Genomic DNA, 22,368 nt, shown 5'->3' with positions numbered 1-22,368 from the left:
GAGCCTTGAACACACCTAGCTCTTTCATCAAGGCTTTTGCATTTGTTCTTGTTTTCTGGACCTCTTTTCCTAGGTCTTTCTTGCTGGTCTTAGCTCCAAACAGGACCTCTTCAAGGAGGCCTTCCAGGATGACCTATCCATGTAGAGCTGCCTCTCTGGTTACCGTTTCACTGCTTCATGCCCATTATTTCTTGAGCTTGACACATTCTGAAATTACCCTGTTGAGAATGTATACTCCAAAAGAGCAAGAAATTCATTTTGCTTCTCACCTTGGTATTCATTCCTAATGCCCAGCACAGTTCCTGGTATCATTTAGGTTTAATAACTATTTTTGAATATTTATACACATTTATGACTAATTGAGCAAAGTACTAAAGAGATAATTTGGTCACAGCCTACCAGAAATTTAGATGTAGGCAGCCAACAGTAAGCCAATCTAAACTTCTAAGAAAAAGAGCAAGAGGATTAAATGACACTTAGCGAAGAGTTTTACTTTTGACTAAGATAAGCAACAAGGTGAGAGATTGTGAGCATATTAATCTGGTAAAATAATTAAATTTCTAGTAAGGAGATTATCTTTGATGATTTAAAAATTTCTAACAAAAAAAATATCCATATTCCTCAAATTCTGTTGATTTTTGATTGTTATGGTCCTAGGGCATTTTTTTTTACTCCTTCCTTTGTGAAATTGCATATTCTTAATTATTAAGATAATAGGACCATTCTGTTTTCAGAAGCTATTTGATTAAATTATCATTTCTCTGGTACTACATTCATAGCCCTTATCTCTATAAATTTACAGTCAGAGTAATTGAGGCCCCTTGTCACCAGACACATGTGCTCTTTAGCACGTAACTGAATTTCTTTTGTCCACAGAGCACCATATTCATATTAAACATGGCTCTATAATAAAATTATTGTCAAAGGAAAACATATATGTGGGATAGTTGATGTTAATAATTATCCAAATTGGACATTAATCTCATATAATATATTTTGAAAATTAATCTGTAATTCCATTTAAAGGCTGATGCTTTGAAGGTTAGCTAGCTTTATCATGCTTCTGTAAGTCTTAGCTGATTACTAGAAATACTATTTTGGTTTTAAAACTATAAGCATAAAGGGTACAGGAGAGTGATAATTAATGTGCTTCTGTAGGGAAGTATAATGCTATGGTTAAAATTCAGTAACAGTACCTAATAGTTATAGATATAGGGTAAGCAGTAATATAGCTGGATATGTGCCAAATGCTTGAAAATAATTTCACTTGACAGCCAATCTCAGCACCTTAGCATTCGTAAATTACATGGGTATTGAGCTTGGATATTTTAGGTTGGATAGAAAAATCAAATTGCTTTTCTGTTTGTCACCGTTACAATGGTAACTGAATATTACTCAGGTATTCCTCAGACCTGGGTATAATAGAAAAAGAAACCCCTTATTTCCTCATCTGAAGGCAATGGCCCAGCATGTGGGTGAAGATCTTTGGAGGCAGAAATAAATTCTTAGATTGAACCTTCAGTCCAACCACACTAATTCATCTTCTTGAAAGCTGAGATTTTTCAAACGAGTTAGGCTAGAATGGGAAACAAAAAGGCCATATATTCCCACTGAAAACTATGAGGAAGAAAACAATGAAAATAAACAATTCCAAGCTAATGTGACTCTATCGTGGGGTGTGCATGTGTGTGTGTGTGCGCGCGTGTGCACATGTGTGCATGTGTGTTTATTTCTTTGAAAATTTGATAGATATTTTGCTAGATGATGCTGGTGCTGGTGATGCAACTGGACACAAAGATGGCCGCAGCGTGAAAATTATTGTCTCCATAAGCAAGGGCTATGGCCGAGCAAAGGTATGTTCTTAATCTTAAATTCTTTATTACTAAAGCATGAGCATGACCATGAATCAAATGTATTTTAAATTTGAATATTTGTCCTGGCAGATATACTATCAGCAGTGTGTGTCTTGGCATTGGCCTAATATGTTATAAAAACATGAAAGTTAGGGACTCAAAAAAAAAAAAATGGCACCATCATATAAGTAGAAATGTGTCTCAGTACATCACGTTCATTCACTGGTGACAATATTGGTTGTCATTCTCATTTCTATAACTTCAAAAAGGAAACATTGCTTTCTTTGACATCAACATCTTGTCTAACATTCTTTTGGTGTCACCTATAAAGTACAGGTGATATTTATGATGTGTAGTAACATGTTACCGAGCTGTCAATATAGGAGGAGACTATAAGCTATATGAATATTCTAGATGCTGGGAAGATATATTTACTGAACTTAGTATGACAATTCCATTGATGCTACTTGTATGTATCATTTTTAAGCAAAGTCTAAGCTGATGAGGAAAATATTTTAACTTTTCTGGAACCAAATATTGCTATCAAATCATGACTCAAGTCCTTTTTTAAAACTAAAAATATTATTTCAAGCTGAATTTGTAGTTGAGTGGCCAAGAATACAAATTTGTAAGTCTCTGAATTTTTTTCCTACCAAACAGAAAAACAAAAACTCCTTTGGAATTTTAAAACAGTTGAAGTAGTGAAGTTTGAAAAGTAAGATGGCACTTGTGAATTTTTACACTGAGCAAATATTCGAAGAATTCCAGTGCCATAAACTTTCTGCTTGAGCAGCAGATTTATGCCTGATTTTCCCAAGTGGGTCTTCATGCAAAAGACTGTAATAGTCTCAGTGAAGCTTAAACTATTTCTAATTTAAAAGCAGCTACTTACAAAGCATGGTATTAGCATTCATTTTGGGTTACAATAATACTGGAAAACAAGTTTTCTTTTTTTTAAATAATTCTTCAAAAGCAATGTTTTTGAACATCCAAAGTAGTTGTCTTCGTCTTCTTGGGCAGCCATAACAAAATACCATAGATTGAGTGGCTCAAACATCAAAAATGTATTTTATCACCATTGTCAAGCCCAAGATCAAGGTGCTGGCCTATTTGGTTCCTAGTGAGGAGTCTCTCATTGTATTACAGATAGCCACCTTCTTGATATGTCTTCACATGTCCTTTCCCAAGTGTGTGTACTTGGAGAGAGAGAGAGAGGTGAATGTCTCTCTCCCTTCCCCTGCTTATGAGTCACTAATCCCATCATGAGAGCCCCATTCTACTGACCTAATCAGATTTCCTCCTAAAGGCTCCATTTCCAAAAATCATCACATTGAGGGTTATGGCTCTAACATATGATTTTGGGGAGACATGAACATTCAGTCCATAAGAGTACTAAAAAAAAATCACAATGGTTTGCTGTGAATTTCTTAACTTTTTCTAGAAAAAGTATTGGCTTCTAACTTGGATTATATCTAAATGATGATAATAATCATTTACCCTTATAGAGGTGAATGTTAGGAAAAAATCGAGGCTCTGAGGTGGCTAAGTGTCTTACCTAAAGTCACATTTTTTTTAATTAGGTGATAGAGAGTCTGTGTTGTAGAATCCACATCTCCTAATATCTGACTCAGTTATTATTCTAACACCTCTTAAGGATGAATGCAGTTGGCGACCAGAATCAGGATTGTAACATATCAACTAGCTAATTATATCTACCGCATCATGATCACTATTTTACATAACCATTTCCAGTCATCGTAGAAGAGGCTCCACTTAGACTATAAATCTTGAATTGTTTCTTTGTCCAATATATGTAGAAAGTACTCAAAATCCCATCCTACAAAAAGATAATAATAAATTTGGGACCATTCTTTGTATTGAAAAGGGATTCTTTGCTTGATAAAATGAGTCTTGTAGGATTCCCTGACATGTTCTTTCAGTGAATTTTCTGATAAATTCAAAATGGGAACTGTTTTGTAAATATGTGCATGCCATGCTACTGTGGATAACACATTTTTAAAAGATGGATTAGACTTTAGGGGTGCCTGGGTGGCACAGTCGGTTAAGAGTCCCTTTTGGTTTCAGCTCAGTTTGTGATCTCAGGGTCGTGAAATCGAGCCCCACTTCGGGCTCTGTGCTCAGTATGGAATCTGCTTGAGATTCTCCCTCTGCCCCTCCCCCTCAAGCTCTCTCTCTCTCTGCCTCTCTAAAATAGATAAAATAAATCTTAAAAAAAGACAGATTAGATTTTAGATATAATCTAAATTAACAAATGAGGAAACTGATTTTTAGACTTAACAAAGAGAGGATCAAAAATGAGTACGATGAAGTTCTAGGGCTCATATGAAATAGTTCTCTTCCATCTCTGTCACCCTTTCCCTTCTACCAAGCTTCTTCTCTTCCAGAATGCGTCCATTGCATTGAAGCAAAAGACAATTTTCCCTCCTACCAAACAGGTCACAAGTCAGTTTTCCATACCATTCCACTTCATCTCATCTCTTTTTTTCTTGTTGTTGCTGTTGATGTTACTTAATTTATTTGTTTAGTTTGTTGGGATATGTTTTATTTTATATAATATACCATATGTGTCTATTACAATAAAACCCACAGGCTTAATAAACATTTTAGTCTTAATTATGAGTATATTAATATATTTTAGTAGAAAATGTAGTGATAAAACAAGACATACAATTGGGTTTTATCATGTTTTATTTTATTCTTATTTAGGATCAGAAGTCTCAGGCATATTTGATAGGATCCATTGGTGTTAGTGGAAAAACCAAGTGGGATGTCTTAGATGGTGTAATTAGACGTCTCTTTAAGGTAAATTGTGTAAGATATCCTGATATTTTTGAATATGTTTTATTTTAGAAGCTTTCCTTAGCTTTAATAATGTAGACATATCTGCTTTTCCTCGCTCCCATTTCAAGCTTTCTCTCTTTGTGCTGTGTGATATTAATAATTCTTTTATTACCCATTCCAAAATTCTTAACGGCTAGCTTCATATGCCCATGAATTTTGTATTTGTTGTAGATGAGTTGAATCCTCTGTTTTGACTTCCTTTTTGTATGTATCATTTTAGGAATATGTGTTCCGAATTGATACATCCACTAGCCTTGGTCTGAGCTCTGACTGCATTGCTAGCTACTGTATAGGAGATTTAATTAGATCCCATAGCCTAGAAGTGCCTGAACTGCTGCCTTGTGGATACCTTGTTGGAGATAATAACATCATTACTGTGAACCTGAAAGGTAAAAACAAAAATGAAAAGAAAAACACAACTGTATTTTTTTAACCAACATTTTCTTTTTCTTTCTTTCTTTTTCTTTCTTTTTTCTTTCTTTCTTTCTTTCTTTCTTTCTTTCTTTCTTTCTTTCTTTCTTTCTTTTTCTTTCTTTCTTTCTTTCTTTTTCTTCCTTCCTTCCTTCCTTCCTTCCTTCCTTCCTTCTTCCTTTCCTTTCCTTTCCTTTCCTTTCCTTTCCTTCCTTCCTTCCTTTCTCTCTTTCTTTCTAGTTTCACTTCAAATTTTCATATTTGAAAATATGTTATGAAAAAAATGTTAAGTACAGTGATAGTTTTAGTATGAAATGGGACATATTTATTTTAAAACACTAAAATCATAATAAAAACATTAAAATTCAAGTAAATGAAATTCTTTGACTTCTGGGATGTGAAACTTGGAATGTAATTTTGAAGATTCTCTAAGACTCAAGAAAAGGAATGTGATTTAGGGAATTTCAAATTCCTAGATTTATTCCATTATCATCTTTCATTTAGGGAGGACTCAAAGAATTCCTTGCCTATCCCAAAGTAATATATTCATCACTGTATCTTTGATTTTAAAATATGTGTACCCAATAAATACCCACTGAGGATAGAGAATAGATGTTAAGAATTGGGGCTAAGAAATTCTGTTTGCTTTGGATGATGTGATTAATTATAGGCAAATGGAATATCTAAAGTATACTTGTCTCCATAATTCTTTCTTCATATATGTTAAAGAGTCAGAGCACATCTATAAAAACTGGATTAATAGAGGAATTTGCCAACATTTGATTTTGTGATTAAGGTGCTTGGGTTAGTAAAAGGAGATACTGTTGCTTTGCTTCTTAATTCCTTGCCAAATACCACAATTCATATTCTTCAAAAGCTTAGTGGTTGTACAGCTGGGGTTTGTAACGAGAGATAAAAGAGAATGAAGAGAAGGAGAAAATAGGAAGAAAAAGGGAAGAACACACATACATTTTAATATTTATATTTATTTTTAACAAAACCACCACGTTCAAAGAGAAGGAAGATACTATAATAGAATTTAATGTAATTCTTCCATTTCTCTCTGGAAACATAAGTGGGAAACCTGAAGTAGACAGTGGAGGGAAGCCTGAACAAGAGGAAACAGCTTACTTTCATTTGGTTGCTCACTCTGCCTTATTACTAATGCTTTTTGTCTTAAAATGGCAACACGTGGTTGTGAGATAGAAATATCAAGGAAAGCATTCTACCAGGCCTACATTCCTATGACTAATAAAACTCTGTTGTCAGTTAACGCTGTATTTTAAATTCCGGCTTCTGTAGAACAATAAGGCATGCTGTTCCTTTTGTTTCTTCCTTCAGGGGTAGAAGAAAACAGTTTGGACAGTTTTGTTTTTGATACACTGATTCCTAAACCAATTACCCAAAGGTACTTTAACTTGTTGATGGAGCATCACAGAATTATACTCTCAGGACCTAGTGGTACTGGAAAGACCTATTTAGCAAATAAACTTGCCGAATATGTAATAACCAAATCTGGGAGGAAAAAAACAGAGGATGCAATTGCCACTTTTAATGTGGACCACAAGTCAAGTAAGGTAAGTCACAAATTCCTCAGAGAATTGTTGCTATTTATCCGTAAGGGTTTTAAGCAATTAAGCTATAAGATTACGTGAAACCCATTCTGAACATGGAAACATACCATCTCTTTGACTAAAACTAAAATCTGGTGGATGACTCAACTCTGTTTCATGAATTTAAGCAAGACTACTTATTCAGTAATGTTCAGTTATCAATTACTTCACAAGCACTGGGAATATACAGAAGAAAATGACATTCTCTGTTGTCTCAGTTCTCTTAGACAACCATTTGGGAAGTGTTGGAGTAGAAAAAGATCCATGCAGAGTTCTGTAGAAGCAAGAGGGGAAAATAGAACTCTTCCTGGAAGAATTAGAGCTTTATAAAAAGTCAATACTTGACCTGGGTCTTAATAAATACATGGGAATTAACTGGGGTGTTACAGCAATGGGGATGTGGGTATGATTAGAATTGTCTAGGCAGAAGTTCTGGGAGTAGCAATTTGCTTACATTTTATTTCTATAGGATTTCTGCTTAGGAATCTTAGGAAATTGAACCATATTTCATTTTGCCATCAACTAAGGTCTAATGTACCATAATAATCAGCTTGAACACTGTCAGCTATTAATTAGGCATCAGGGGTCTATAATACCTAGCCAGTACTTTCATATATTATGAGTAAAACAAAGAACCCTAAAAAGAAAATAGTTAATGCCTAACATATTCCTAACACTGGAATATTTTTGCCTATAAGTACTCATTACATTCTCAATCAATTCAACCTAAGCTTCTCTTAGGAAACCACATCTGGGGGCACCTGAGTGGTTCAGTCGGTTAAGTGGCTGCCTTCAGCTCAGGTCCTGATCCCAGGGTCCTGGGATGGAGCCCCACATCAGGCTCCCTGCTCAGTGGGGAGCCTGCTTCTCCCTGTTCCTCTGCCTGTCGCTCTGCCTCCTTGTGCTCCTTCTCTCTCTCTCTCTGTCAAATAAATAAAATCTTTAAAATCTTTTTTTTTTAAAAAAGGAAACTTATGGGCAATATCTTGATGGAATCCATATGACACTGGTTCATATTATTTTTCCAAAGATAACCTGGTTAGATGATCTAAACTGACCCAGTCTCTCAGAAACTTCAGGCCTACAAATTTTCAGAAATAAATGCAAGTTACAAAATTCGGATTGGATTCTTGAAATAAACTAGACATACATTTTAGTGAACAAAACATTTCTTAATGTTATGAACAACAATACGCCAAAGAAACTGAACAACCTAAGAGAAATGGAAAAGCTTTTAGAAACATACAACTTACCATGACTGAATCAGGAAGAAATAGAAAATCAGAATAGACCAATTACTAGTAAGGAGATTGAATCAGTAACCAAAAATTTCCCAAAGAAGAAAAGCTCAGGACCAGATAGCTTCACTGGTGAATTTTGTCAAACATTTAAAGAAGAATTAACACCAATCCTTCTCAAACTCTTCCAAAAATTTGAAGATGAGGGGACACTCCAAAACTCATGAGGCCAGCATCATCCTAATATCAAAACTAGAAAATGATACCACTAGAAAAGAAAACTATAGGCAATATCCCCAATGAGTATAGATGTAAAAGTTTTCAATAAAAATACAGCAAATCAAATTCAGCAGCATATTAAAAGGATCATTCACCATGATAAAGTGGGATGTATCCCTAGGATACAAAGATAGTTCAACATACAGAAATTAATCAATGTGATACGGCATATTAATAGAATGAAAACAAATCATATGGTCATCTCAATAGATGCAGAGACAGCATTTATGAAGTACATCATTCATGATAAAAACTAAGACAAATTAGGTATAGATGGAACACATCTTAACAAAGGCCATATATGACAAGCCCACAGCTAACATCATAGTCAGTGGTAAAAGGTTGGTAGCTTTTCCTTTAAGATCAGGAACAGGACAAAGATGCTGACTCTCATCACTTCTATTCAACATAGTACTGGAAGTCCTAGCTAGAACAATGAGGCGAAGAAGATGAAGGAAGAAGAGAAGGAGAAAAAGGAGGGGGGAGTGGGAGGGGGAGAAGAAAAGGTATCAGAATTGGGAAGGAAGAAGTAAAATTGTCTCTATATGCAGATGACATCATTTTATATATAGAAAATCTTAAAGACTCTACCAAAAAACTGTTAGATCTAATTAACAAATTTAGTAAAGTTTCAGGATATGAAATTAACATACAGAAATCTGTTGTGTTTCTATACACTAACAATGGATTTTCTGAAAAAGAAATAAAGAAGTTGATCTCATTTATAATCGTATCAAAAACAATAAAATACTTAGAAATAAATTTAACTAAAGAGATAAACAATCTCTACACTGAGAACTACAATACATTGATGAAAGAAATTGAAGAAGACACAAATAAATGGATAGGCATCTCATGTCCATGGGTTGGAAGAATTAATATTATTAAAATGTCAATACTACCAAAAGCTATATATAGATTCAATGCAATCCCTATCAAGATTCCAATGGCATTTCTTATAGAAGTAAAAGAAAAAAAAAAACACTCATAAAATATATATGGAACCACAGAAGACTCTGAATAGCCAAAGAAATCCTGAGAAAGATGAACAAAGCAGGAGACATCACACTTCCTAATTTCAACTTTACTATAAAGATATAGTCATCAGAATAGTATGGTATTGGCATGACAACAGACACGTAGAATTGGCAGGCACAATGAAACAGAATCAAAAGCCTGGTAATAAACCCAAGCCTGTACCATCAACTAATATTGGACAAGGGAGCCAAGAATACTCAATGGATTCTCTTCAATAAATGATGCTGGGATAATTGGATATTCACATGCAGAAGAATAAAACTGTACACATATTTACATTACTCAAAAAATTAACTTGCAGTGTATTAAAGACTTAATGTAAGACCTGAAACCATGAAACTCCAAGAAGAAAACATAGAAATAAAGCTCCTTGACATGGGTCTTGGTAATGATTTTTTGGATATGACACCTAAAGTACAAACAACAATATAAAAAATAAACAAGTGGGAATACATCAAACTAAAAACTTCTGCACAGCAAAAGAAACCATCAACAAAGTGAAAAGACAACCTATAGAATAGGAGAAAATATTTATAAACCATATATATATCTGTGAAGGAGTTAATGTAAAAATATAGGAAAAACTCATACCACTCAATAGCAAGAAAAGATATGACCCAATTAAAAAATGGACAAGGGACCTGAATAGACATTCTCCAAAGAAGATATATAAAAGGTCAACAGACACATGAGAAGATGCTCAACATCACTAGTCATTAGGGAAATGCAAATTAAAACCACAATGAGATATCACCTCATGCCTGTTAGAAAGGCCATCATCAAAAAGACAGGAGATAACAAATGCTGGTATGGATGTAGAGAAAAGGGGACCCTTGTACACTGTTGGTGGGATTGCTAATGGATATAGTCACTATGGAAAACAGTATGAAGGATCCTCAAAAAATTAAAAATAGTACTGCCATATGATCCAGCATTTCCACTTATGTGAATGTATCCAAAGGAAATGAAAACACTAACTCAAAAAAATGTTTGCATCCCCCCACCACACATGTTCATAGAAGCATTATTTACAATAGCTAAGACATGGAAACAACTTACCCTGGATGGATGAATGGATAAAGAAATTGGGGTATATATACACATACACACATATATATATATGTATATGTATACACACAATGGAATATTATCCAGCCATAAAAAAATGAGGAAATCTTACCATTTGCTACAAAATGGATAGACTTTGAAAGCATTATGCTAAGTGAAATAAGTCAGAGAAAGACAAATACTGTATGATGTCACTTATATATGGAATCTCAAAAAAAAAAATTACCTGAGACAGAGGATAGGGGGGACAGGAATTGTAAGAAAATGGTGAAAAGGTATAAACTTCCAGTTACAGGATAAATAAGTCTTGGGATATAATATATAATACGATGACCATAACTAACACTGCTGTATGACGTATAGAAATGTTGTTAAGGGAGTAAATTCTAAGAGTTCCCATCACAAGAAAATGTTTGTCCTTTTTTCTTCTTTTCTTTTTTTATTGGGTCTATATGAGAAGATGGATGTTAGCTGAACCTATCGTGGTAATCATTTCACAATATGTGTAAATCAAATCATCATGCTATTCACCTTAAATTTATGCAGTGATGTATGTCAATTATTTCTCAATAAAAAATGTTCTTAAGGAGTAGTTTATTAATTCCCTATCACTGACCAACTGTGGGATCTAAGGCAAACTGCTGAATTTCCTTTGCCTTAGTTTTCCCAACTGTAATATTGGAAAAGTAGTAGGGGCATGGTAAGAGCTAAGTGTGTGTGTGTGTGTGTGTGTGTGTGTGTGTGTGTGTGTGAGAGAGAGAGAGAGAGGGGGGGAGGGGGAGAGAGACATATATATAATTAATGTATAATGGCTTTCAATAAAGATTTCTTTCACAAATACAGACCCATACAGATACCACCCCCGAAACTTTGTTCAAAACTGTCTTATATGTCGTTTTCAAGGAGAACAATGATGTACATAAAACATGCTGGGATCTCTTAAATTTAAATAAATACAGCACATGAATTCCACATATTCTTTGGAACTCAGCACCATTCAAATTTTTGTTGAACCAGCCATTCTCATTTCAGTGAAATAGAGACATGTAACCTGAGGCCAAATATTCAACTATTCTCTAAGCAGAAGTACCAAGAGCATAGTCGTTTGTTTGGTTCAGCCTACATGTTTAATGCCTCCTGTGAATTCTAGGTCTCCTCAGAATGTTATTTAAAAAGCGTTTTGGGTGCCTGGGTGGCTCAGTTGGTTAAGCGACTGCCTTCAGCTCAGGTCATGATCCTGGAGTCTCAGGATCGAGTCCCACATCGGGCTCCCTGCTCAGCAGGGAGTCTGCTTCTCCCTCTGACCCTAAAAAAAAAAAAAAAAAAAACGCGTTTTTACCACCATTCTTTTTCTTCTCAGCCAGAATGATGAAAGGATTATGTCCCTTAGCCATCGTCAGTGTGTTCTTTGGATTTCCCCCAATGTTGGTATGACTTTAGAAGTGACTTCCTTATGAAAAAAAAAAAAAGTGGTTGGTAAAAGGAGAAGAATAGGTTTGTTACAGGAAACCATGTCATTTTGACAAAGTTGGGAATCACTTAAAATCAAGTTTTGAATCAAGTAGAATAATTTGGGCTTCATTAGGATGTAGTTTAACATGGTATAATAAAACAGTTGGTTAATTTACACTAACAAAATTTGCACTTATAAAATTACTTACACTTATAAAATTACTTACACTTATAAAATTTGCCTCACCCCCAAATCTACTGTTATATTTAGGTTCTTTTTATTTCAGTTAAAAAACTGTTTAGTGTTTGGAGATGTTCTTAATCAATAATATTATACAAATCTTTAAAAAAAAGATTGTGACCAAACATTTCCAATGCTCTTATTTTCTTCTTTTCCTGAATAAAATCACTTGTGTCATTAACAGGTCAGCTTAATGTTTGTTATTACAAAAATAATGAAAAACAAAGCATTGCCAAGAGTGTTGGAACAGAATTAATGATGCTAGGAAGAAGTAATAGGAAAAATCCCTGGACAAATCATGCGGCGTTCGGCACCACGAAAACACAAAATACAACTAACAAATGTTTATTGTTTCTTTCTGTTTGTAAGATATGAATGAACTGTCAATGATGCTGGATACAGTAGTTGCTAGAGAATTTAGCCACTTCTTGCCAAATTGTCAGAGAACCCACAGTGGTTTTTGTTTGTTTGCTTTGCTTTGCTTTCCTTCGCTTTTATGTGCGGCATGGGGTGAGGGGGAGGTAAGTGAGAATGGTCTAAAGGAATAGGGATGACTAGTTGAGATTGTCTGAGGGACAGATGCTCGCAATGTAGATTTACTAAAGTGGGAGCGAGGCATGAAATGATAAATCCCGTCCCTGGAAAAGGAAGCCGTGTAACGGTGGATGTGCATTATGCTAGGCCATAGGTAACACCGAAGAGACAAAGCCAAAAAGCACATACTGATTCAAAAAAAAAAAAAAATGAACAATAAAACCATCAAATGAAAAAAAAATCTTTTCATGTGTTTGGTACCTCTGCATTTTACATTCTGTCCCTCTTCCTGCTCTGCAAGCCCTCCCTCAACCTGCCGGCTGGAATATTTTGATCAAGAGAGAGCAGTAAACATACACAATCACACTTTGTGACATTTGATATAGCGGGCCCAGAAGGCTGGAGATGGATTTAGTAAATAATATGTGGCCAGCTGAAAACACTTGGAATGTTAGGTAGGAAAAGATCAGAAAACTGCTCTTGGCAGATTCATTTTTGTTGTGTCTAGAGTCAAAACCAGAGAAGGCAATGATCAACAGCTTTTATAGAACTGCCGAGTTCTCTTTATATTTTCAGAGTATGGGATTCATCTTATTATCAGTGTCCATCTGGTAGATGTACCTGTTTTCTTTGCCTAATTAGATCTTGGACATGAAACTTGTGATGCTAATGCCTCAGTACTTCAATCTAAGATTTAACCCCAATTAAGCGACAATGGGGATCATAAAGTGATTTCAAAGGGGTCTGAGTAAAACTCTTAAGTTGTATGCCAAAATTAGTTGTGTATGCCTATGTCCACTTGCAACTGGTCCATAGCTTTCATAAGATTCCCAAAGAGGTCTACTACCCTTCTCAAGATGAGAGAGAATCATCATAGAATCGAATGGCCCTACTTTTCCAAAATCACTCAGTGATGTCTTAATTGCCAAATTCAATGCCTTTGCTTCTTTTCTCTGTCTCTCTCTCTCTTTTATTGCTTATGTATAGAAAATCGCTATAGGTTACCTTCCCTTTCTAGAAATTCCTCTAATTTTCGTGATTATCATTCTCTGTTTCCTTCTTACCCTTCAGCAACCTCCTTCTCAGTCTCATCCACTGTTTTTCCTTCACCTACTGGTAAATGAAAATATGACCCAACATTCTGTTCTCTCCCACTTCTGTTCTCACCTGGATGACTCCCCTGGTTTCAATTTATATTGACTCCAATTGGACACTGTAAGCCATGCCCACTCTCCTGAATAGTAGGCCTTTCCCTTAGCATACACATATGTCTCTATTAGCATACTAAGTACACATGTTTAGAAAACCCAGTTTCAACTCTGAAAAAATACCAAATCCATCTTCTTCCATCCGTCTCCGCTACTGCCACCCTCCCACCGAAATTAACACTCTCTATCACTTGGATGACAACAACTGTTTTCTAACTGCTTGATTCACAACATCTGTTAAATCTTCCTTTTCTCTCTTTCTGATTTATCCCTTCCCCTCATGGAAAATAGAGTATCTTTTCATTATTAAAGTCTGACTGCATTAAATCCTGCAATGTTTTTCCATTGCTTTCCGTACTAAGTCAAAATCTTCCCACACCTCTACCATCCCTATTGAGTCCCATAGTGTTTCTTGGCTTCAACAGTTTTGTTATTCTCTTGATGGTTTCTCTTCCTCCTCTACAATATACTTACCACACTTTGAAATCATGATTCTGACTATATTACGCAGAACCCCAGACATAACATTCAGTATTTGTTGCCAACAGGAAAAGTCCAGTAACCTTTCAAATCATTCCAGGTTGCAAACTCTTCTTTCCAACTTACTTACCATTTATATTCACAAAAGATATACTACCAGTTTCTTTCCTACCACATATTTTGTATTTATGCCTTTGATTATTCTTTTCCCTCTATTTGGAAAGCTCTTCTTCCATTTTTAAGCATCAAAACATTACCTAATCCTAAAAATAAAAAGTTAATAGCAAATAATACTACCACCAGAAAGTCTTTCCCAGCAGTACAAGTAAGGTTTACACACTCTGAACAAAATCTTTGGTGTATGCTTTTTTGATACATTATTTTTTTAAAGATTTTATTTATTTGTCAGAGAGAGAGAGAGAGCGCCAGAGGGGCAGAGGGAGAGGGAGAAGCAGGCTCCCCGCTGAGCAAGGAGCCCGATGCGGGACTCGATCCCAGGACCCTGGGATAAGCTGAAGGCAGACACTTAACCCACTGAGCCATCCAGGCAACCCAGATACATTGTTTTTTTACTGTGAATTACAGTTTGTTTTTTTATACACACACACACACACACACACACACTCATGTAACCCACTATTCTGGGCAATAAGCTTCTTGAATGCTTTTTCCATTTCTAATTAATCATTATTTCCTTCATATTTATGTTTCCTTTGATAAATAAATTGCTCTTTCCCTACTGAAAAAAAAAAAAAAAACAAGTCAATGGTTCACATTTGTTTATATAGAAAGATCCAAATTTTTCTGCATGGATTCAAAGTCTATTTTCTTTTTCATTGCAACCACCACTACCATGAACAATTTCTTTTGTAACAACAGAGCATTTATTATTTCCCCAAACACATCACACACTCATACCTTCCAGCTTCCACTCTTTATTATTTGTACTTCAATAGTTTGTCCCCAAGTACCCTGTTCTCTGAACAACACGTCCGGATGAGGTGCCTCTCTTAAGCTTCCCTATTGTGTTTTGTGCATTTCACTTACCACACTGTTTTTGTGATTTACTTCTTGACCTCTCCTTATCAACTCTAAATTCCTGGAATGGAGAAATAATCTCTGAATCCTTAGTGCCAAGAGTACCTGGAACATAATAAGTGCTTGCTAAGGTGTTTTGAAAGGATAAATAACTGCATAATTATCATTTGGAATTCTACTCATTATTCGAATTCATCTCAAATTCCACCTGGCTATAAGTCCATCAGGATCCCCCAGTTCGAAGTAATCCTTCTTCTTCCTACAGACCACGTCTCTCTTTTAACCTCTCTCATGGGATATTTTACATTGCATTTTGTACATTTATTAGTTATGTATGTACCTATCACCCTCCCAAGCTCCAGCGTTTCCTTTTCTAGAAAGCTTTCCTTGATATCTACCACCTAGGCAAAATCTCCTCCCCGACCTCTCATAGCTTCTAATATACTATGACATTGTATTCAAATGATTTATCATATTTAAATTTTAGTACTTAATGTGACCATCTTAAAGCCTACAAGGGAAGACTTTTTAACCCCTATGCCCAGAAAAGTACTGGATTCAGTTCATAATTAATGTTAAACTTACTAACTTGAACGATGACCCATTATTTTTGTACACCTCAGGGGATTGTCTAGAGCGTTGAACGTAGAAGATAGGCAGTCAACGTTTTATAAATGAGTGAATGACTTAATATGGGTAGATTATTGATATAAATTCGATTTTTGTCTTTTAAGATAAATGAAATTCTCCAGACTATTCATTATTTTAAACCTATTTTTCTGTATTCTCTGATGTAGGCTATATTTATTCAATGTGATTGGCTCAATGTAAGATATACAGTGCATTAGTTTTCTAATAAATTTTATATTTAAACTTAAATGAATATATTACTAAATACCTCAAAACCCTGGCCTGATCCTTTTCTGCCTTTAGTTCTAAAAGTAGTATTACAGACAGAGGAGGAGGCCTCTAGGGTGAGTGGTTCATATATTCACCTGGCTGCCAGAAATTGGAATCATGGAATTGTTTTTTAACCCTGAGCAAGATTTACAAATTGAAAATGTCATTGTAAATATGCAAATATTATGGAAATGCTCTTACTAATTAGGATAATTTTAAGAAACCTAATTATGTGTCTGGCCTACCCATCTGTGAGAGCAGTCAATCAGTGAACTGGTTATCATATTTAGATTAAAAGCTATTAGAAAGGAATACCTGTAGAAAAAAACCAAGAAGCTCAAGAAATGCTAAATGCTAATGTCAAGTGACCCAGGGAAATATAACAAATTTTATATTTGTTTAAAATCACAGAAGTTGCATACAGATTATAAATAATAACCATACTTCTGTCCAAGTCCTGGGGCTGTGGTTTCATGCACCCTATTGAAATGAATTGGAATTAAAACATTTAAAGTATTAGTGGAAACTTAGGTGTGCCATTTTGGACTTCTTATAAGGTTTGCTAAAATCCACTTTTATCGTTGTAATACTAAAAGCAAGAATGAAGTCTCAGTATTTGTGATTTATTATAAGAGCTCATATCCAGAACTCGCTCCCCCCACTCTCCTTTCTTTCTTTCTTTTTTTTTTTTTAAGGGGAGACAACAACTGAGAAACATGCTTTTGTTTTCACAATTTTATATTTGCTGCAGCTGTTCTGTACTGGTTTTTCTCTTTGCTCTTTTCTTTAAAAAATATATCCTCTCGGCATTATATTTTTTGCTTTGTTTTATATCGTTAGAATGACCTATGTGTTTTAATCAAAGATACTGGATGGCAAAGTGTGCTATTCCTAAACTCTGAATTGCTTGCCATTGGTATAAATTTATCATTGATGTATTTGTTTTCTTTATTTTTTCCAAGGAGTTGCAACAGTATCTAGCTAACCTGGCTGAACAGTGCAGTGCTGATAATAATGGTGTAGAACTTCCTGTTGTAATAATTCTTGATAATCTTCATCATGTGGGCTCTTTGAGTGATATCTTCAATGGTTTTCTCAACTGTAAATACAACAAATGGTATGCTTATGAAATATTTTGAGTGATGAAATATGAAAAAATGATCAAATTTGTTTCTTATGTCTTTATACCTTTTAAAACCAGTGGTGGATGCCATTAATTTGAGAAGCTTTCATTAATATTATAACATATTTCCAAAAAAATCCCTGTGCATTTCTTGAAACATCTATTTATTCATTCAACAATTGTGTCCCAGGTAACTTAATGAAACATGATTTACTTGATGGTGTTAGCTTCTACAGATATGCAGAAGGTCTGGGAGACCAATGTCAATGACAGAATGTTTGGATCAAGGAAATTAAGAATTAAAATGAAGCTCTAGAGCTCTGGTTTCATTTTTACTGCATATCAAAGTTTAAACTCACCCTTCCTATAAAGATAAATGTAATGCATTCAGGTATATCTCCATTAATGAGTCTAATTTTTAACTATTTACAGTGAAAGTAAAGCTTGAAGTAGGGTATAAAAAAAATCTGAAAACTCACTAAAGATTCACTATAGTATGGCCTCTAAAGGAAGGACCTATAAGAGTAACCTAAATATTAGTTTTAATGGTACAATATCCCAATTAATCTCTGCTAGAGATTTTTTAAATGTTAAAAGTAGATCATCATAAAATCAGCATTGAAACAAAACTACAAATTTTCTCATATCACTAAGAAACTTTAAAATATGAATTAAGAAAAGAGGAAAAATTAATGAATTTGATTATAATCATAAGATTCATAAGATGTTAGAATGAGATTAGATAATCCTGTGATTATTCTGTCTAGCCTTTTTATTTTATAGATGAGTAAACTCAGGCTTAGAAAGGTAAAATGATTCTCCTAGGATGCTAGAGCTGAAATTAGAGCCCCCAAATCCAAATTTCCAGCTCAATGATCTTTGTCATTTTTCAACCTAACATTACAAAATTACCCTTTTAAAGCCTAATGTTAAAATGGAATAATCCATATTTACCTACATTGTTTTTAAGGCAAATTTAGTAGACTAATCTCTTTTACCTTCAGCACATCTACATATTTTATTTTATTTTCCAGTCCATATATTATTGGAACAATGAATCAGGGAGTTTCTTCATCACCAAATCTAGAGCTGCATCACAATTTCAGGTAAAGATAAATTGAATGTTTTGTTTTGTTTGTTTGCATTGTCTCTTTCAGTTTGCTTTTGGTTAGTGTTTTTCCATTTGTACATTGACAGATCCTGCCAGTAGTGACCTGTGGTGTGAAAATAATTCTCACTTCTTCTAACACTCTTTCTCAAGCAGACATTTTGTAATCCTCAACCTGTAATCAGAAGTGTTTCTTAAAAAAAAAAAGAAAAGAAAAAAAAAAGGAAAGGAAAGAAATGTTTGTCCTGCTCACTATGTCACCAGCTAAAGTAGAGCACTTTTCTTCAAAGTGTGAGGAATGTGAAGAGAGTTCCTATTTCAGGATTTGTGATTCTCCTACAGAAGAGTACTCAGCATGTAGACTCCCACTCATTTCTGACGCACATGAGCTTCGCTTTAGCTTAAAAAGAAAAGTTAGTTATTTTGTATACCTCAAATGCTAATAGATCTCCTAACCCCTTTGATCATTAAAAGGAGCCACCAATTGACATGGCAATATTCTTCATTTATATTGGAAAGAGAATACTGTGGACTTAAAACTTAATTTATTTAAAGATTTCTGGTTTTGTTTTGTTATGTTTTGTTTTGTCTTTTTGTAGGTGGGTGCTATGCGCGAACCACACAGAACCAGTGAAAGGCTTTTTAGGCAGATATCTTCGAAGGAAACTGATAGAGATAGAGATTGAAAGGAACATACGCAATAATGACTTAGTCAAAATTATAGATTGGATTCCTAAGACATGGCATCATCTCAACAGTTTTTTGGAAACACACAGTTCTTCTGATGTTACCATTGGTGAGTTCCAAAACTGCACTGTGCCATTGTCCAGGACCTAAGACTATGTGGTAACGATGACCAGATTGGATGGTAGAAAATAACAAGTAAAGTTCATTTTTTTTCAGGCTCCCAAAGATTTAAGTTTTCTTTTTTCTTCTGAAAGTCTGCCTTCTTCTAGGCTTTACATGTCTGATTAGATTCATTTTGCCTGACAATTATGGTTTACCGAGATTTGACTAAAATTACATGAGTTTAATATAGACACATATTTAAAAATCAGATAACCATTTGAAATAAATTATATCTGTTTAAAGTCCCTTTTTATGCTAAAAACAAATTTTAGCCAGTGGCTCACATCAAATATAGCCATGAGAGAAGATTTTAGTTAGAAATAATTTAGGTGTTTTATGGATAACTGAGGTGTTTCATACTTTTCATTAAAGCAAAACTGAATTACTTCTCTTTAGTTGGCATAAAGATGTTTATTTTTCTAATCCTTCTTAAATTGCATGTATAGAAGTCTCTTTCCCATTGTGATGGATTATAAAGATGTACTCACCAAAGATACAAGGTAAATGAAAAAGAAGAACTTTACAGTGGAGATCAGAAGACCAAGGCTGAGTCCCACTCTGCAAATAATAACATATTTTATATTTGGCAGTTTACTTCAGCACAGTTTCATCATCTATAAAATGGGGCAGGTTGACTGGATTATGACCTTTAAGGTTTCTCTTAGCTCCAATATGTTATGTTCAAGATTAAGATTTTAGGGTAAAAGGAAGGAGAGTTCAGGACATTGAGTCTTCACTAAAACATACTTTGATAATAATCAAGCTGGTCAAGATTGTAATTGTTTAAGAATCCTGCAAGACATATTATTAATTCCCCCCAAATGATGTCTTGAATATTTGTGTGTTTAGGTTGTTACATGTAATGGTTCTCAAAATGGTTTGCTTCTTCTTAGGCCCCCGACTTTTCCTTCCTTGCCCTATGGATGTAGAAGGTTCTAGAGTGTGGTTCATGGATCTCTGGAACTATTCTTTGGTACCTTACATTCTGGAGGCAGTGAGAGAAGGTCTTCAGGTATAGTACTCAATTTTCTTTACTATTTAAAAACAAGCAAAATCATCCTTTAAAGCAAAAAACATTCTTTTCTCTGGGTATTTATACAGAACACTGAAGGCCTGAACTATATAAATATACTGGTAAAGTTTTAAAAATCAACTAGTATGCAACACTTTATTTATTTGTGTATTCTGTTCTGAAAATAAATATATAGAAGAAGGAGAAAACCTTTATTCCAACAACTACCCATTTAAGGCCAAACTAACTTATTGCCATGGGTAATAGCAGTCAGTTGATAGCCAGTTAATTAGACAGTTCTATATCTTATAAGACAGACATGTTAACATGGGCCTTGATCATTTATTCTCTTATCATATAGTTTGCAACAAGTAGTTTTTGCTTACGGGTTCCCTGTTTTTAGTATGTTTCATTGTTTGAAGCCCTTTAACATCACTTGCAAGATCCTTTACTATTTTGAGGGAATGCTCTAAATTCTAAGGCAGTTGACTTTTTAAGATCTATGGCAGGTTGGTTTAGCAGCATCTCTGCTGTTCCTCTCATCTACCTTATGTCATGAGGGGCTACGCTATCTCTTCTATGTACTCTTAATGAAAAAGTCAAAATACATCACTAATAAGAAAATTCTGTTTCTTCAACAAAATATACTATCTCCTTAAATTGGATTTGAGATTTCATGAAATTGTAGAATTGTAAAACTCAAGGTTCAATCTTTAAGATTTTTACTGCTTAATCATCCAACTTACTGTAAAAGAAAAAGAACCTAATCTTTTCAACAACTCGGCCAAAGTTTAGGAAGTTTTTGCTTAGGCATCTCTATCTCTGATTATCACAACTGCTCCTAGGATTAAGATATAGTTCTTGCTTTTCATATTTTGTCATCTGCAATACTGTGTTAAGTATTTTACCCTTTAAAAAGACACTGGTTATGATACTCCTTCCTTTCCCTTCCTTTGACCAGTACACTCTCCTCACCTAGTAGAACAGAAGGGCAGTATTTAGAACCATCATGATGGTTCTGGTGAACATGATGAATAAATATTAGGTGGATGCACTGAGGATGTTCAGAGATACTGATCCTAGAGCATGCTATCCACTGGTTTTATTCCAGATTTAAGTAATACAATTTCATATTTGATGGGTATGAGCCAATCTAGCCCCAGTTGTTGTTTGGTTCCGACAAAATACAAGACTATACCAAAGGTTTTTATTTTTTAAGTATAACATCTCACTTTTCTGGGTTCCTCTGAAACTGTTATGCTAAGATGTGAGTTGAGTCTCTCAATTTCAGTCATTTTATACAAAAAAGAAATTTGTGTGAAAATTTATAATATGCTAGAAGTCATAATTTTTAAAACTAATATTTAAATGAAGGTTCTCTTCATACAGTTTCAGTATTAATAAGCTGTCATCCAAGTCTTTATATACAAAATCCTCTTTATTTCATATGTGTTCGCTAATACAGATAAAGAAAAAGAAGATTTTACAAACTCAAAAACAGTAATACCTAACAATCCTTAACTTCCTTAAGTCTCATTTTTTAAAACTGCATCAGTTCTTTTTTAAAATACTTAAATCAATATTACTTATAAAACACTATCCTGAGAATTATAATTTTAAACAGCTTCCATTTAGGTGAAAGTATAACCATTAGAGTAATACCAGTTTCCCAGACTAAAACTGAGAGATATTTCAAAATTATTTTTGAAGAAGGATAAAAATGTCTCATTTCTCGCTGTGGTTCTACAAGTTTAGTAGTAGGTTAGTGTAAATGCTGAATCAACCATGATGTAGGGAGTAAGGGGGGAAATCCAGCACACAGGAGAGATAAGAAAGGAAAACCCTCTGGTGGGTAGACAGTTCTCATTGCTACTGAAGGTTGTGCTCAGCCAGAAGTCCATTGGCAGATGATATTCCTGGGGTGGTCCATAGATGTTTTCTGTAAGAAAAGGACTCATATGTGTTATGAACCATTCCCTTGGATCTACTGGTAACAAAGAACGTTGAATTGGAGCAAGAGAGGAAAAAAAAAAGCCTGATTGCAAAGATGAAAATCTGAGT

The 22,368-nt window shown here is 34.5% G+C and overlaps 1 protein-coding gene across 6 annotated transcripts in view; it reads left to right on the top strand.

The window, feature by feature from the left end:
• Positions 1-22,368, top strand: part of NAV3 (neuron navigator 3) — a 579,712-nt gene that overhangs the window by 549,644 nt on the left and 7,700 nt on the right. For all 6 annotated transcript variants that reach the window (XM_032393716.1, XM_032393720.1, XM_032393719.1 and 3 more), the window contains 8 exons: positions 1,750-1,853; positions 4,581-4,676; positions 4,936-5,104; positions 6,468-6,703; positions 17,178-17,332; positions 18,373-18,444; positions 19,046-19,242; positions 20,189-20,307. In XM_032393716.1, the coding sequence (XP_032249607.1) occupies positions 1,750-1,853; positions 4,581-4,676; positions 4,936-5,104; positions 6,468-6,703; positions 17,178-17,332; positions 18,373-18,444; positions 19,046-19,242; positions 20,189-20,307 (1,148 nt within the window). The remainder of the gene's footprint in view (positions 1-1,749; positions 1,854-4,580; positions 4,677-4,935; positions 5,105-6,467; positions 6,704-17,177; positions 17,333-18,372; positions 18,445-19,045; positions 19,243-20,188; positions 20,308-22,368) is intronic.

This window comes from Phoca vitulina, unplaced genomic scaffold (genome assembly GCF_004348235.1).
Source record: "Phoca vitulina isolate PV1807 unplaced genomic scaffold, GSC_HSeal_1.0 scaffold76, whole genome shotgun sequence".
Lineage (NCBI taxonomy): Eukaryota > Metazoa > Chordata > Mammalia > Carnivora > Phocidae > Phoca > Phoca vitulina.
Note: the sequence above shows the minus strand (reverse complement) of the source record. Positions and strands in the feature narration are given on the sequence as shown.